The 18,801-nt window shown below is 33.1% G+C and overlaps 1 protein-coding gene and 1 long non-coding RNA gene across 3 annotated transcripts; both read right to left on the reverse strand.

Moving 5' to 3' along the window:
* Positions 1-474: 474 nt before the first annotated feature.
* Positions 475-4,430, reverse strand: LOC114375441. 2 transcript variants are annotated; one of them, XR_003658766.1, is made up of 4 exons: positions 3,944-4,430; positions 3,675-3,794; positions 2,269-2,654; positions 475-1,975 (listed from the first exon to the last, which is right to left on the reverse strand). It is a non-coding gene; the product is annotated as an uncharacterized LOC114375441 (long non-coding RNA). The 2 variants fall into 2 exon arrangements; XR_003658765.1 differs by having other exon boundaries at positions 2,544-2,654; positions 3,944-4,427.
* Positions 4,431-17,332: 12,902 nt separating this feature from the next.
* On the reverse strand, positions 17,333-18,324 carry LOC114377015 (probable CCR4-associated factor 1 homolog 11). The gene has a single exon (XM_028335379.1). The coding sequence runs from the start codon at positions 18,234-18,236 to the stop codon at positions 17,382-17,384; it is 855 nt and encodes a 284-aa protein (XP_028191180.1). The 5' UTR covers positions 18,237-18,324; the 3' UTR covers positions 17,333-17,381.
* Between the last annotated feature and the right edge of the window lie 477 nt (positions 18,325-18,801).

The following is an 18,801-nucleotide window of genomic DNA, read 5'->3' on the forward strand; positions in this document are numbered from 1 at the left end:
AGACTTTGTTTTACGGATATTTTATCCGTCAACATTGAGGGGGTGTATAGTGACAGATTATAATCTGTCAGTAGAGGTTTTACCTACCGATTTATTTTCACCTACAATTACATTTGATTATCACTATATATGATTTCTACAATTTTGTATAGGTAAAAGTCATTAACTTATATCTACAACCTCTAATTGTAGGTAAAAACATTAATTTGTACCTACAACCTTCAACTGTAGGTAAAATTCATTAGTCTATGTCTACCATTGAAAGACTGTATATACAAATCATTTACTTATACTTATAGGCATTAATCGTAGATAAAAGTCACATAATAAAAAACTCACATTACTCGTTATTTATTGAAATGCTTTATTTTTTCCAAATTATTATTGATATTATTATTCAGTTATCTAGATAAAATGAATATCAATTGTATCTAAGTTAATTGTCTAAGTATTTTATAAGTTCAAGAACTAATCTATGCATTAAAGTAATTGCCTTATTTTAAAAAAAAGTTCTAGTAGTTTTGAAACATTGGAACAAATATTGAAAATTGACAAACATGGACTAGTTAAACTCCTCTCTCTCTATATGAGATGACCACAACACTAAGGCTAACCACAAAATCACTTGTTATCCCTTCTCCCATTTGGTTGCAGAATTTCCCATACATTTTGCACACCTTCATCCACTGAAGTTTTGCTTGCCTTGTCCTTCCAAGCACACCAGATTGCAATACAGCCGCCACTGCAGCCACCATCATATATGCCATCACCTGTATACTCAAAGTCAAACCAAACATGTTATTGTTGTCATGTTGTGTAGTACAAGTACTCCTTATTAAACTTATCAAAAGCAATTTATACTTCATAAATGGCACCTCTGCTTGTTGAGAAGAAAATTCAAGAATGTTTGATCAAAACGACATATTCATGGATCCCAACTCCCCATTCATGGTCATCAATGTAAATTAATTAATTATAAAATCGAAATAGCCATAATCTGAATTTTTTTGATTAACAGCAGCAGGCAATTTACCATTAAATGCATTCAAGCAATAAACAACTCATTTTGTCTCTTTCTCAGCAATTAGATGCAGTTTTCCATCTTCAACAACAAAAACAAGAATTCTTCCCTAAATGTTTCAAAATGGCCAAAGGAAGTAGGATATCAGAAGCTTTGACTAGAACAATGCTAAAAAAATATAAATTTCTCAACCTATTTTGGTTGGTTCATTTTCCTTTGGTAGTACCTATGCAGTTCCAACACATTAATACGCATTATTGTCATATGAGAAGGAGCAGCTAATCATGAAGCAACCATACTCCCAAGTGTCAAGAGAATAAGTTGGTATGAACTTAAAAGTCTGGTCATCCAACAAGCGGACAAAGTGCATTTCAAAGTCTTCACCACTAGCTGGATTGTATTTCAAAATACAAATAGCAAAAGTCCTAGATGGCTCCTGGTGGCAGATACGTCGTGCATGCTCCCCTAGCAGAATAGAGCGAATATGAAGTTTTTGTATATCATCAATAGTGCCAATAGTAAGCTCACCTTCTTTTGCAATTGGCAAACTGTTTTAGTTATTAACAGTAGATGAGTATCATCACCAGTAAAGGATTTTACATTAAATTGTACAAGATCCAAGAACAACATAAGGGGATATGTAAACAACTCTAGTAAGTCAAACTAACAAAGACTAAGATACTGTCTAGAAAAGCAGCGGAATTGAAAAGACACATGAGTCACTTCCTTCAGATTCACATTACTATAAAGTAATTTTTTTTTACTACTATAAATTACAGTTGGCCGATCAGATGCAGCAAATACATGAGTAGTATTTTTGGAGGAGAAAGCCCGTAGTGTAATAGGTTGTGTCCCAAGAGATATCTTTTTCCTATCTGATAATTCACCGGTACTTGTATTCCACATAAAGTTTAAGAGATGACAATCATCGAGGGCACACAGCAAGTACGATATCTGGAGAATAAAATGAAAAAAGCAACACACTTTAATAAGATATTTTTAAGAAGGAAACTACCATTAAACTTGTGACATTTAAAGTTAAGCAATGCCTCAATTAAATATGAGCATAAGAGTAAAAAGATATTAATGTTGCTGATCTTGTATATTCCTCACAACTGTCACAAATGTGAAAATCCAAAATCTCTACTTCAAAAATAGAACTTACAAGAAATAAAGCAAGAAAGCAAAATGCCAGAATAAAAAAAAATATAAAAGCAGCTACAAAAAATAACTCAAGGAAAACCTACCCCTTCAAATGCACAAAGAACAAAACAAGGCATGATCTACCCTCCTAATTGTTCCTTTGTGATGACACTCAGATCAGGAAGAGAAAAAATTCTAACACTTATGTTTGTCCACATTCCAACTGCTGCTAGATTACTGTGATTGGGGTTTTCACCAATGGGATTTATGTTCAAATAAGCCACATTGGCGTGGGAACCCATTGCAATTAAAAAACCATTAAAAAAATATCGCCTATAATTTTTTAAGATAATGGTTTTGTAAAGCATCCAAATCACACCTGGGTAGTGTTTACCGTAGCTACATTTATTGAATAGCCTGATGGTGCATGCCATTCATTCCAAAGTTCTCTTGTTGTGGAGCTAACCAGTCTGACAGAGCTTGAAGTGACCTATAATGTTGGTTTATTAGCTAATGGTAGGTGACTGCCATAAAATAAACTAATAAAGCATAGAAGAGTACAACATAATAGCATCAATTTATGGCATCGATTTACAAAAATTAATCAAATTAACTACAAAGGAACATGCAAAACTTAAGCTTACAAAAGAAGGTTCAAGAATATTAACACATTATATAAGTTTAAATCTTTATTTATTTAAAGTTCTAACGCATTTTAATTCTTGTAGTTTGATTCCAATTATGACCTACCCACAGTTTTGTATTATACAAAAACTCTAAATAAATTTCTTATTTTTTTCAAAAAATGGACAATCTTTTATATAACAAAGAAACTAAAAAGAAGCTACACAAACATTTTGTATTTTGAAGAAATCCACTGAAAGCATACCTCATAGTAGGTACTAAGATATCATTCCTGTCTTATGTCTTGTGTAGTTACAGATAAAAAAAAATGCTTTTGGCAAGAAATCAAAATTTGTTAAAATTGAAAACATAAAAATATACACAAACACATTATACACACATCTATACTGATATTTTGATGCCACATAATTTTTATATAGGTATGCAGAAGATTAACCATGCACTAATTATTATAGAAAACAAAAAGAAAAGGTTTTATTATACCAAAAAGGGTATATATTTATAGTAATATTTCAAAACTCTCAACCTTGTTGTTTTACTATATAAATAAAGTTGTGCTCTCTAAGCTATATTTAAACAAGTACATTCAAGAGTCATAAATTCTCAAATCTAAATACAATTAATAAGCAATCAACCCAACGTAATCTACAGATTTTATTTCATATTAAAATAATGAAATAAGTCAAAGTCTCCATACTAGTTCAAAATTAGTACTTGGGGAGACAAAAATTTGGAAATAATTCACTTTCATGTTATGATCTCACAAAATGAAAATTTATAAATTAATTTTCCAGTTCATTACCCCACCTATGAATCTCCATAACTTGAACCAACGTAGACGAATGCATTATCAAGTTGTGCTTACCATAACCGACAAGATAACAATTGTAGAAGTTTTTGCCTGTTTATCCAATGATTGCAGCAAGGACAAGATAACAATTTCATCTTCACCTTAATTTAGTATATCTCCAAGTTGAATCAACACCTAATCCATGGAGAGAAAAAGAATCATATGTTACAATCTCTCAATTTTATGATACAAATTAAAGATACATGTCGGTAATAATCACTAATTAAACTTGTAATTAACAATAGAGTTGAAAATAAAGGAAGATATCTTATTGATGGAGTTACCAGAAGTTCCCTCCTCATTGTAGCATTTTCACAAACACCTTATGGGAAGTTAAAAATGGACTGAATAGTATTTTTGAAGGCATACATCATCTTCGTTCACACATCATCGACACCAGCAACGAGCTATGAAACACTAGCAACTCACCGCCAGCAATACAAGCACTCACGGTGGTTTCTCCATCCTTCGCCATGCCATCGATAAGATTTTTCCTCCTCTCGTAACTCCATTCCTCCTGTTCAAGAGCTCGTTGCCAGGGATTTGCATGACACAGTTTGGACATTCTGCCACATATATCGTGGTACATTTCAGAGTCCAAACACACCCAATAGGTTTTATCTCTAATTTCTGAATAAAATCTCATTATGAAAACGTCATTTGCATACCACTGGATTGAGTCTATTTGTAGTGGAAAAAGGCCTTTGGCCGAAGACTCTGTTTTGTTTATTAGGTATGTTCATTCATTCTTGCTTTCTACAACTTTCAAAATATCACTTTTCCTCACTCGTTTTTAATGTTTCTGTTTGTCTTCAAAGTAATTTTTCGTAGTGACGGTTAAGAGGCTTCAAAGTAAAAAGTAATTGACATAAAAAAGTAAAAAGTAATTAAAATATTTAGTATTGAATATTAGAAAATAATTACTACAAGTAATTTTTTATTATAAAAATAATATATATTAAAAATCATTTACAAGTAATTTTTATATAAAATAATTTTATTTATATAAGAAGAGTAATTTTACCTACACCAAGTTGTTATAGGTATAAGTTCTTTGAGATTTCATCTACACTCATCATTTGTATGTAAAAGTTTTTATGATTTTACTTACACTAATTGATTGTAGGTATACTTTTTTTGTTTGGAATTTTACCTACACCAAATAACATAGGTGTAAGGTCTTTAAGATTTTACATACACTCACTATTTGTATAGGTTGAATTTTTTTTATATTGAGTTTTTCCTGCACCAAACAACTATAGATATAAGTCTTGGATTTCACCTATGATAAATATTTGTAGGTAAAAGTTTTTTTTAGGTTTTACCTACACTAGATTAAACATGTAGGTATAAGTGTCTGTAGGCATAGGTGATTTTTCTTGTAGTGTCATAATTATTGTTGTGATTAAAGTGTGAAAGGTTAACTTGATTGAACTCTGGAATAACTTCGATGAAAATACTTCTCTTGCTGACCAACATTCGAAGTGTATGAACAATGACTCTCCACTCTAATATGGTTGACATATCCTAAATAGGGGTTAGATATTTGCAAAAGGTATTTTGACTCTTAAATCAATAACGATTTTACCAAAATGAAGACATGCAGTGAATGTTAAGATGCATTAGTTTGTTTGGGTTAAGGGTTTGAGTTTTCTCTCATATATTCTTCATAATTGGATCTCTTATGATTTAATGTTGAGTTATGTTTTTAAAAGAGCTCAATTTGACCCCTCTTGAGTTATTGAGAGCACTTGGTTGACAATATACAATTTAGTTCTTAAGTTAATTAGTTAAAAACATATAACCAGACGATGTAAAAAAGAATAAGTATTCTTTGATTTATCTACAAGTATTCTTTGCTTCAAGCTTCCTTATAAATTTTCTCTTCAAGCAACTATATAAGTATTCTTTCTTAACAAATTAAGCATCTTCATGCTCTCTTCAATTTCACAAAGAAATGCTTTAGGGTAAACTCACAAGGCTATTGTCCTATCACGCGAATGTACACGATATAAGCTCAAGAACTCATAGAAAGTTATTGCATACAAAGAAGACACTTAATTAGAAAGAGATTGCAAAAATTGTTCGTTTAGAATTGTTGTCTTCATTTGTTCTTCTAGAGACTTTTATAGGAAATGAGAAAATATTCATTGAAGATTCTCTATACCAATGAAAATATGGATGTTGGTGCATTTAGTGCAATAATAAATATCTTTCACTAACTTGTCACATATGAAGTCATAAAGCTTTCTACTTATCTCGCATTTTGGTAAGGGTAAGTGATTTTTGTAGGTTTTCTCTTTTCTAACACAAGCATGTTGTGTTTACTAAATTGTTGCCCTATTGCTTAACTTTTCTTTTTTCAACATTTGAGGTACAATAATTGGTAGATTTTTCTTTTACTTGTTTCTTCTAAATTAGATTTTTTTTTTGTGAAATTTCTTTAAAATGTTTGCGTATGCTTTAGATAGTCCTTTTAGATAAAATGTTAAATTATTCATTTGGTTCTTATAGTTTCATGATTCTTAACTTTTTAGTTCCTATAATTTGAAAGTGATTTTTTTAGTTCCTATAGTTTACATTTTAATTTTCTTTTAGTTCCTGTAGTTTAAAAGTGTTATTTTTAGTCTTTATAGTTTGTATTTTAATTCTCTTTTAGTCCGTAGAATTTGAAAGTGATATTTTTAGTATCTATAATTTGTATTTCAATTATCTTTTAGTCCTTACTACAAAAAAATATAAAAATAATTAGTTATAAATTGGTTATAAATTATCAATTATTTTTTTATTACAAATTGTCTTACAATAAATTAGTTACGAATTACTTGCTAATATTAATTGTAATTGATAATATTACTCATATTTTGATGATAAATATTAAAAGAAAATTAAAATTTAAAGTATATGGACTAAAAAGAGCACTTTCAAACTATAGAGACTAAAAGAAAATTAAAATATAAATTATAAGGACTAAAAAAATCACTTTTCAAAACTATAGAAAGTAAAAGAGAATTAAAATGTAAATTATAGAGACTAAAAAAATCACTTTGAAACAATAGGGACCAAAAAAATAAGAATCGTGAAATTATAGGGAGCAAATGAGTAATTTAACCTAAATAAAAATTTCTTAAAATATGAATCTTTAACCTATTCTTGTAGGATGATATGTATAAGACAATCTACAAATAAGAAAGCATAATATTCTGTTTCTCTTTGAAATACAACTAATCATATGTTTTATTTGTTTTCATGAAAACACATGACTTAAGCAAATATTTAGAAGTTATTTTAATTGACTAATTTGAATTGATTTTTATTAATCAAATATTTTTTTTACAATGTTCATTTTTTCGATTTATAAATTTCAAATCATAAATTTTATTTTAAAAAACTCTCTAAATCACAAGCCAAAACCGTACCATTTTTAACATTAATGTAACACTATAAGGAATAGTTTTACTTATATGTCAAAAACTTATAATATACTTTTATAACAAATGAAAAAGATGGGTAGAGAACAAAATTGTGAGATAAAATTTATGATGTAATAAAAATTGATTGACAATAATGAATTATAAAAATTTATTGTAAATGTAGTACTTTTCCACTTTTATAATTAGAAAGTAGTGGGAATACTGAAGCCTTTGAACAATTTTTATATGTGTATGTGTGAGTGCATGTATGTGCTTGTGTGCATATATGTGTAATCAAATTATTGTAAGAGTAATTTTAAAAGAATTAAAATTAAAATTTTTATTTCAAATTATCTTCACTATTTTATTTTTAATCTTTTTTCTTCTTCTTTTTCTCTTATTTTATTAAGACTTGAATTTAATTGTCAAAGTGAATAACATATGTTATATTAAATTGTTGAAATAGAAATTATTAATAAATAATTGTCTTTATTTCTAAGTTCTTCCGTCTCAACATTTTTTCTCATTTATTTTATTTTTTTATTTATAATTTATATGGAAAAGATTAATCATTTTATCTATTGAGAGTAATTACTTGATTATAAAACATTGTTAAATTATGTTTACAGCTAAAAAATTTAATAGATTAATATAAAATTCATAATTAATATTTGGCTAAAATACAATTTTCGTCCTCTTATTTTTTTTAAATTCATTATTTTAGTTTTTTATTTTTTAAATGAGATATTTTGTCCCTCACTTTTAAAATACTTATGATTTTAGTTTTTTTATTGTTTAATTGAAACATTTTGTCTTTCACTTTTAAAAAAATATGAAATTTTAATCTTCTTTATCAATTGCAAACTACTATGTACTTTTTTAATTCTATTTTTTTAATAAATTAAGCTTGTTAACAATTAAATAATTTTGAAAAAATATTTATTATCTAGAGGTCGATCCTTGATGAAAATAATTTTTTTTATCAAACTTTACTTACGTCCTGACCAAACTACGAATGAATCAGAATCTCTTTTCTCTAATGAATCAGAGAATTAAGACAAAAAAAATATTAAATATAAGTTTAAATAAAACTATAAAAATGTTGGATCCATTGGGAGACCTACAAAAAGTAAGCTTTCAACTCAAAGTAAGTTTTACCATTAGAAAAAAAATGAAGATGAGTTCTAGTATCTCATGTGAAATTGCATCACCCACAAAAAATAACTTTTGAATTCAAAATGGGTTACTACCACTAAGAATGCTCTAATATTTCTAAACACGACCCAACACTCATCAAACTCTTTGCTTTTAATTGTCTAATGAAGTTTTTTTATTTATTTTTCTTTTACATGAATAATTTTCAAGTTATGAAAATAATGGTATTAGGTATATCACTTTCTGATCCTCCATTTTGTAATTTTATCTAACAAGTATGAACTGATATAAGAAAGACAACTAACTATTCAGCCTAGGAACGCAAACCCTGAGTAAAAGACAAATATAACCATAATAGACAAGTTGTAACTTAGCATCAAACATACTATGCAGTGTACTTCTCCAAAGCTGGAGTTCCAACTTGCATATATTTTCCCCCAAAGCATACAATTGAGATAAAATAAAAGCCTTCAGACCAGTCAAATGCATGTTATACGTTCTTTCATTCACTTCTTCTAAATGTTTGGTGCAGGAAACAACAACTTGAAAACTAATTATGCAACGAATAGTCATAATCACCTTTCTTTTATTAAAGACTACTTTCATTCTTCCAATACACACTTTCATACGCAATTCGTTAGGTCATATATGAGACTAACACTTGCATCAATTAATATTTAATAACAACTATATATAAACCAAATCTTTCACCTTTTGAAACTCAGGTTCTGGAACATATATCTTTGTTTGGATTTGACCATCATTAGTATTCTGAAGTATTATCCTATTAGTAGGATAACTATCCCTTGGCCTTTGGGATGAACTTGCTAGATTTGGATCCAAAGGTCTGTATGAGTAATTGTTAACTTCACAGAGATGTCTTGCCAGCTGGTTGCTATAACTTTCTTCCAAGGGATATGCTTCAAAAGTTTCCCAAATTTGAGCTTCATCTAGACCAGAGTTGTCCTTGCTCCATAAAGTAAGGACGGTGAATAATCACACTAAAAACTAGTTCTCAATGTCCAGAATTTGTTTCAGCTTCATATGCCACCATGCTAAAGGAGAAAACCACTCTAACATTGTCCATAAAAGATATTCATCTTTATATGGATCTGTTAAGATGTCGTATGTCATCAAAGGTTTTAGGGCGATGAAGATTGAATATTGTACTGTATTACACCAAATGATCCATATGGTTGGTTCACACAAATCCCACCCAATCTCACGGAACAGTTCAAATATACCTTCAAAGGGTATCTCAGGGTCAAATATTTGTTCTGGAGTATATTTGAATCTCATGGTTTCATGCAGAACATGGAAGTAATGAGACTTAGCATATTCAAGGATCTGTTCAGGAGTATGGCTAATCAATCTTGGAGGGAAAACCTTAATAGTTTTGGTTGTCTCAGATAATGATTTTACCATGAATATCAATGGGAAAGAGTGAGTGGAAGTTATCACCTTAACGGTCTAGTTGTTTGGTCTGGATAAGAAATCAGGAATCAAATTATTCTTCCCTTTATGTGTTTCACAGAAAAATCATATATGGAGAACCAATCCTTGAGCCTTAAGATTTGAGGATCTGGTGGCATTTTGTTTTTGAATTCCAAAATTTTTGGGAATGACTAATTGTTCATGTGAACCTAAAACTGATGTCCTCTCAAATGAAAATCAAATTTCTTGATTCCATTTTTACTGTCAATGCCTCTTTGAATGCAGTATGATAATGTTTCTCAGCTTCCTTGGATTGTCCAGTGGCATGACCACAATAATAATTTTTCTCTCCTTCTTGTTCTATCATGATAGCTCCCTAATAATGATCTCTTGCATCAGTTTCTAATATCCTCTCTGGCCTGTTCTAGGAATCTCCAAGGCTGGGGGATTTTGGGCATGGAGAAGAACTAACTGCTATCGTCTATTCTTCTGACCATGGAGAAGAATTTTTCTTCAAAAGTTTGGACAATGAGTTGGTATATTGAGCTGATTTGGGGATAAAATCTTTGATATAATCTACCATTCCCAAGAATTGTTGGATTTGTTTAACTGTGAGATCTTTATCAGGAAAATTTAACAGCTCTTGAACTATGTGTGACTGAGGCTGATAAGTACCTAGGAAAAAATGCATCCCTAAGGAATCAATCTGGGATTGAGCAAGCTGAATCTTTTTTTCTGTGAGCATGATCCCATGCTGGTTGGCTATCTATTCAGCAATTTTTTATGAGAGGCAATATCTTTTGAGAAAAAATGAAGATGTCATCTATGTAGACAAGAGTGTTTTCTAGAATAGGTTTAAAGATTTTGGTCATGGCTTTCTGGAAGAGAGAGGGTGCTATATTCAGACCAAAAGGTAGGACTGTTCATTGATACCGAGCATTTGGAATACAAAAGGCTGTTTTATACCAGTCTTCTGGTTATAGGCCAAGTTGCCAAAAACTTGATTTTAAATCAAACTTTGAAAATAAGTTTGATTCTCTGATCAAGGTTGGGAGAGATGAGTCCTTTGGGATTGGAAACTTATCATCTTTGAGAGAATGATTGAGAGGCTTATAGTCAATGACTAATCTTTTCTTTCCCCTTAATTTTTTCAGCTTTTTTTTCCTACGTAAAAAGCTTGGCATGCCCATTTGACCGGGTTGGCTCAATCAGACCTTGCCTCAGCAGATCTTGGCATTCTTGTCTGCTTGTAGATCTGAAGGTGTCATCCCTGGATGGGTTGCTTTTGTTGGATTGATATCTTCATTTAATCTGAATGGTAGATCAACAAAGTATTCTTTGTTTTTCCAGAAAGGATATGGATGGTTGAAATCTTCATGACTGTCTGCGCATAGTGAGGAGATCTTTTGTTTAAACTCTCCAACTTTTGGTGGGGCTTCTGCTAAAGAGAAAAGCCTTGTAATTTCTGAAAAAAGGATTGAATTCTCTTTTGAATTTGATCCCGGTAGAATGTATTTGGAGTTTATTGACAACAGTATAGACATCCATTCCTATGAGGAGGTCTCTATCAAGAAATTTGCTTCCAATGACTTTGGTCCAGATGATACAATCAGGAAAAAACTTGATGCCTATTGGAGCATGACTTACTAAGTCAGTTTTGAAAACTTTCCCATCAACTGCTACAAAATAAGCTACTTCATCTTTCCAATATTCTTGTGGAAGAATATCTAGATTCATCATCGTCCTTTGAGCTCCAGTGTCTATGAAAGCAATAACTTTGATAGGTTTTTCAAACTTTTTGTCAATACTTGAATTTCAACACATGGTTGAGGAATCGATGACCTGATAAACTGTTTTTCTTGTATAGAGAAGATGGGGATTGGAGAAGTGGGAGATTCTTCGTCAGAAGAATCTGTCTGATTTAAGGCAAATTCAGTCTCATCATCTAGTTCACTCTGTTCAGAATACAAAGATTCTATATCATCATATTCATCGATTTGAAGATGAGAGATTAGTTTGATGGCCTTTTGTGACTTCTTAGGACAATTTTTTGCAAAATATCCTATCTGGTTGCAAATGAAACATCTTTGTCCCTTGGATTTTCCTTTCCTCCGACTTTTCCTAAAAAACTTCAATGACCTTCTTTTTCCCTTGGTGTCAGCTTGTAAGACTTTCTTTTTCTTTGGTGAGCAATGACAAGTCTTCTTTCTACATTTGATCTCCAAGTAAGGCTTTTTGCATGCTCTGCTATACTTGGCTTTTTTGTTCATGAGATCGGAGAAATACTGGTGTTGTCTACATGATTTGTCAACGACCTCCAAAGTGAATTGAATTGATGGATTTGTCCCATAAACATCACATCGTAGAAAAATCCATTTGAGCGGTCGCTACCATCTTGTTCAATTCTGGTTGTATTTCTTCTGGTAATGAATCTACATATGTATTCTCCAGGTTAGGATCATTGAGACTGTCGATAAGATAAAATCTCTTATTCATTCTTTGGAAGTGTCTATCCAAATCTTTTATTTTTAAAGAACAACACCTCATTTCAAGAATTCTTGCCTGATCTTTCTTTCAATGATCTTTCCTTCTCCAATACATTCTTGATGGAGAGTTCCTAGAACAGCTACAGTAAATCCCAATTCATGGAATTGGTTTTGACGCACAGCTCCTAAATTGTGATACCATTCCTTCAATGTTCCCATCATCCGACAACAAAATTCTTCAATTACCTTGTAAGGATCTGCATCTTTCATGAATTTTGTATTGAGCCATGCTCCCATCTCAATGAGTTTTTTTCCCCATTCTCTTGGGGAAGTATCATCAAGGGTAAACCAAGGTCCTGCATTCGGCTTGGAGGATGAACCCTTTGAGATCACTGGTTCTTCTTCTGTGGGAGAATCATAGAATGGTTCTTATGTGGATCGGGCCATCAAGATGTTTGAGATTCCATGTATCCAACCTCTTTTTCCTCGTCAGAATAAGATTTTTGTGCTTCTTTCAGAGATTCTTCAAATTGTTCCTTAGATTCATCATATTTTGTTCTAGTTTCATCAGGTTCGTCTGAGGTTTCTAGCTTGTGTTGAATTGATAACTGGGAGTAGGGATCTTGAGAATTGAGAATCTTGAAAGTCATGAGGATCTTTCTTTAGAGTTTCTCCTAATCTTGTGGGAGATTTGGCTGACTCTTGGGAAGAGATATTTAATTTTGTGGATTCTCTCTTTGGAGGTTCTGGTTTTTTCTTATAAGCCGAGACTGTGGGCAAAGACCAAGACGAGCTAGCTTTGGGAAGTGGAGGGCTTGGGGATGAAGAATAGAAAGTAGGAGAAGGAGGGGTTAAAAAGGAATAAGGATCTAAGACAACCTTTTGTTTTTCTATCATCTTTGATTCTATGTATCTATCTAGATCTTGGACTTGAGCTTTAAGCCTCCTTATTTCCCTCTCTTTGGCATCAGAAGCTGCTCCGAAAGTGGTCTTTCTCCATTCTTCTTCTAAGGTGAGAAATTTCCTTGGAGAGTTTATGGTATTGTTTCTCTTTCAGACAATACTATAACTTTTCATCATTTGTGCTCACTTGGGTACATATCTTGTCAATCTTCTCATCTATCTTTTTCAAGAGACGATTCTGAGCTCTGGCATTATCTGTCTGTCAGTTTAAGACTTCTTCGGCTTGGCTAGGGCTTTTAAGCTTCCCTTCTGGCCCTACTTCTGTAGGAATTATGTAAGGCTTGGTTGAAACTTTTGTCACTGGGTCTGCTTTTCTGTCAAGAGATGGAAACTCTTGATCATAGGATGTGGTGGAAGCAAACATCATGCAAGGTATAGGTGCCTCAGGGATCTTCAAAGATGGATGATTCCAGCCTAGAATTTCTACCATCCATTTCTCCTTCCAAAGAGGGTCTTCTGGATATTTCTTCTTTATCCCCGTCCACGGTCCATTTTTAGGGTCACTCCTTCTTTGTGGTGGTGGAGGTGGTTTGCAAGGCCTTGGCTCTGGCTTCCATCTGTCTTCATCATCATCATCATCATCATCATCTGTATTTTCATCTGTCTCCATCATGGTCATCACAGGAATAGTCTGAATCACACATTTTGGGAGCAACATCCCAAATAAAGTGTCTATTTACTTTATCTGAATATATCACACTTCCATCTGCCTTGACGGCAAATATCGACATTCTGCTATCTTCTTTAACTTTAGGTTTTATCATTAAAGAATGAAAAATCTCTGAAGAGTTGTTGTTATTGGCTTCATCTGGTTTCTTGAAGGTCGTGGTTACAAGCCCATCTACAGATCTTCTGAAAGTGGCCTGAGAAGTACTAACATGCTTAGTATTCTCTCTGAGCTTCTCATAACCGGTCACCCATTGAAGAGGGATCAGCTCCTGTAGTTCTTTTCTAGAGATGTTTCTGGGGATCTGGACAATAGATGGAGTTTCTTCCTGATTATTAGTCAGGATAAAGAGAGCACTATCATGGCTAGTAGGCATAGATAGATTGACAACATGATTCTGTATTTGAACTTTCATTCTTTGTGGGAGAGTGGGATCTCTCAAATTGACGTTGTAATTTAGGAAAATGGTGAGAACTACACTTCCAGCATAGAGGGTAGTTAATACAGTTCTGATCACAACATTTGCATAGTGGATGTAATTGGAGTCTAGAAGGGAGACTCTGGCAGTTACAGGAAGTCCTCTTCTACCATGTAAGGATAACACCAACCTAATTGCTCCATAGTGAAGATGGGTGTATCCCTGTTGTTGCCAACCCCTGATCAGTTGTTCAGGGATCTCAATATTAACATATTGCTCTTCAGAAGTAGCAGTTAAAGAGCACTGGTCCATTCTTGAAGACTGGACATATTCTTTCATATGGGGTCTTCTAGTAGTGATCAAACTGGTGATAGATCTTAACGAGTAACGATGTCTTTTAAATATGTTGTAGGGACTTAACAAGGGATTTAGTGACTGAGAGATCTGAGCGTCTTCTGGAATTTATGAATATTCCACAAGATTCTCTATTTTTTTCTGAAAGGGTTTTGGAGATATTTCTGGGTAGGAAAAAAGTAGAATTTAACAAAACAGGTTACTTTTCAGTGGTTCTGCCATTTGTAAAGATGTTCTCCTACTCCTCGTCCTCATATAATAAATAGAGTGCATTTTAAATACTGCAAAGGCATCTTTTAAAGTTAGCTGCATATATATGTTTTCCATACTAAGAAGACAGAATTTGATCAAAGCTTTTTAACTCCTAAACTGTTAAAAAACAATTCAAATTTATAATTTTAAATCTTAAGATATTGTTTATGAAAAGATATTATCTTATCTTTAGGATTTGTTAATATATTATATGTATATTAGGAATTTGTTTCCTTATTTAAGATGAGAATAATTGTTTAGCCTAGAGAGGGAATCACCCCTCTAGGTGAGAGAGAGAAGAGGCCATGTGGTGAGAAGATTTTTAAGTTTGTCCAACTGATCCCAAAAACTTGTTTTGAAAAGATAATGGATGTAAGAATGAAGAATTATATTATGTTAACATAGATGGCGTGAAGTAGGGATGAGAGCCCAAACTACGTTAAGTAAATTTGTGAGATTTTTTTTTATTTTTTTATGATATTGTCTTTTTTTTCAATTACGTGTTTTTTCATCAATACAAATAAAAAAATAATTATGTTTTTCCCCAACATAAAGTATCCTTAGGTAGAATTTAAGCATGAGATAAAATCTCTTATAACGTCGAATAAAAAAATTAAATATCATATAAATAAAAGAAAGACTCACTTAGTGTTTACCTCCTCAATTCTCAACACACTCCCATAATCACTTATATATAAAAGGGGTGGGATGCGGATAGTAAGAAAACAGATTTTTCCCTATCATGAGCAGTAAGTAAAGGCTTTAAAAGCTAATACCTGTTTGCACCATTCTTTTAAGTATATCTTTTGTTCGTTTAATTCAGTCAAACTATTAAGGAGAAATATCTCGAGATTGACCGTGGAAATCAGACTAACCAGTGACAAATTTTCTAAAACATTTGCAATAAAAATCTGCAGCCAAATAATTAGAGAGAAGAATAATGAATCCATTATGTGGATATCAGAAAAAGAAGCAACTAAATTACTCTCTTGACCAAGCTTTTGTTCAGTCATCATTCCAACATCTTCAAGAAAAACCGACAGTACTAATTTAGAAAAATGGGAGAGAAAATGAAATCCAATTAAAAATGAACCGAAGTTACAAGTTGCAAGAATCAAGGAAGTGGTCATACATAAGCATGACACAACAGCACATACATGTGCCCAACTTGTCCCATATCTGTTGTCCATGAAACTAAGCAATCATTAAAGGATCCTTAAAAGTAACTTACTTGGGAGCCTGCTGTTACACTCAGCAAATTCGATAGCTCGTATGCATAAATATCTTCAAGTTCATAAAAAATCATATACATGTATATTTTCTTTGAAAGTCTTAGTGCCACAACCATTTTGACATGAGATAAATCAGATACGCCAGTAAAAAGCTGCAGTACGAAATTATACAATCCTATATATATAACATGCCTTAAAAGTAGTTCCAGATAATAACCTTAATCTATGTTAACCAATAATTAAGTATCATATATTCATACCAGTTTGAAAATTCGGCATACCGTCAAGTTGCAATAACATCTATGCCATACAAACAAATTACCTTGCCAGTTGCCATTTAAGCGTAAAATGGCATGATGGTGTAAAAGCAATCAATCAGTATATGTAAACTGAATGGAGTTTACCACTATCATTTTACATTGAGATGAATTATATCTATCAATTCATGAGATGAATTTCATTGAAGAAGTATAATTCTACATCAACCTCATGCACCGTTAGATTCTTTGAACATTACACCGGTTACACCAATTCACAATTGAATCTCTGGCAATTATAGGCTGAAAACAATCGAAGAACAAATAACAACAAATCCATTAGCAGCTGAGTTTTTTCAGATTATGTTCAGATACATCATCAGAAATTAGGGAAGAGGGAAATATCCTTCCGTAACAGGCTAGCTCCTTAACCTATCATTCACAATACAGTCATTGAGGCAAAAGAGAAAATAAGGTAAAAGGATACAAATAAAATGTGAAATTGGGCATAAACTCACCTTCAATCACATTGCTTTTGTGCTCCTGCATCCAATATATGATAATCAAGCGAGAATCTGTTATGGCTAACCAATGGAAACAATCTATTAGAGAATAATATTCACACACTTTGCTTAACACTGTAATTTACTCGATTCTCAAGTTTTCATTAAATTGACAACTACTCATAATATGCCAAATACCATTACAATACCTTGCTTAACACTGTAACTTTACTTAATTATGAAGTTTTAGTTTATATTTAAGCCACATTTTAGATTCCACTCCAATAAAAAAATTAGAGATACCAAAGGTATAATCATCATTTCCATGCACCATCTCTAAACTAGTAATTTTGTCTTTGATTCACGCAATCTCCTACCAAACGTTGAAATCACATCAATATAAAACTAAACAAACCCATAGAATTAGTGATGTAAAGCTTCACCATTCAATGAACATAAAAACTTGCTAGGAGACATTCATAATCTCTGAATATAAAAATATAAAACAAAACAAAATAAAATTATCCAACAAATAAACAATCAATCAAATGAATTTTTATTATTTTTATGATTTAATAATTTTTGTAATTAACAGAAGACCTCTAGTCCATACAATACACCGGCGTGTTTTCGGTGCTCATCCTTTACAAAATAAATGTCAACAATCTTCTGGAACGCGTGCCACGTCAGCAAGCTGTCTGACCCAGCCTGGTGGCACTTCCCTACGGCGCGTTCCACGTTAAGCGTCCGTGCGACGCGGTCCAATCCGCCGTAGAGCGTGTCACAGAACCTCATCATGTGCTTGACATCATAAACGTTGTCCCCAAAAAACACCTTCACGGTTTTCAAGAATTCTTCCAACCGCGTCGGTAAGTTACGGCGCGTCAAGATCTTCACCAAGTAACCGAAATCGTACGCGCTGTGAAACGTCACCCAGCTCACGGAATCGTTGCAGACGAGTCCCGAAGACATCATGAGTTCAGCGAAGCGCGTGGAGTCTACGCCGTCGGTGGCGTTACGCGCGAAATCGATTCCTTGACGGCGGAGGAGATCGATGGAGTCCAGCGCGTAGGCGTCACGCGCAACGTCGAAGTCACGGAAGTTGAATTCCCAGATGGAGCGGTTTCCGGCGAGATCGGGAAGGTTGCCGGCGGCGTCGGTGAGAGTGAGGCCGACCTGGATGAGGTTGAGAGCGTCGACGTTGGACTTGAGGAGGCGGTAGTGGTCGGAGTGGCGGTTGCGATTGTTGTTGCGGTGGTTGTAGGGTTTTGTGGGGTCCAGGTGTGGTCGGAAAACAACACCGGGGAATTCTGTGTCCATCGAGATAAAAGGATAGTGGTCGATGAGTTCGCGGATGAGTTGGAATTCGGATTCGAGATTTGAAGCCCAAACCTGGCGGATCACAACCGGGTCCGGATTCGGGTTTTCGCTGAAGACGCCCATTAGTTTCGGTGTCGTTTTAATTACAACGTGTTGCGCGTTTTGGTCGGTGGGAGTGGAATTGGATTTGAGTGTGGGAAAGAAGAGAGGGTGAGTGAGGTTTATATATGAGGAGTGGGACAAGTATAAGAAGATGTTGCGTGGAAAGTGATTAAGTTCAGTGTATGGGTGAATAGGGCATAAAAGCGTCAAAGTTCAACGCGTGAGAAACCACGACTGAACAAGGTAACCCATGCTGAGTCAATGCCAGACTTGGTCATATTAGGCACCTAAATTATTGTTCTTTTTTTCTTATTATATCATCACATGCTTCGGATTATGGAAAAGTCATTGTGGTGTCAAGCACTACTAAAGTTACCGTGTGTGTAGAGTATAGATATAGCCACAAATTGTAGCATTCAAATCGTGTGTATAAATTTTATTATATTGTTTTCCAAATGATAGAATAGGAATAATACTCCCATTTGAACACGTTACTTTTTTCTTACACTCTATAACGGATTCCTTATTTATTAGATTTTGACATACATTCTACGTTTTACACAATACTTCTTCCACTATAATCCAA

The sequence above is a fragment of the Glycine soja genome, chromosome 11 (assembly GCF_004193775.1).
Source record: "Glycine soja cultivar W05 chromosome 11, ASM419377v2, whole genome shotgun sequence".
NCBI lineage: Eukaryota > Viridiplantae > Streptophyta > Magnoliopsida > Fabales > Fabaceae > Glycine > Glycine soja.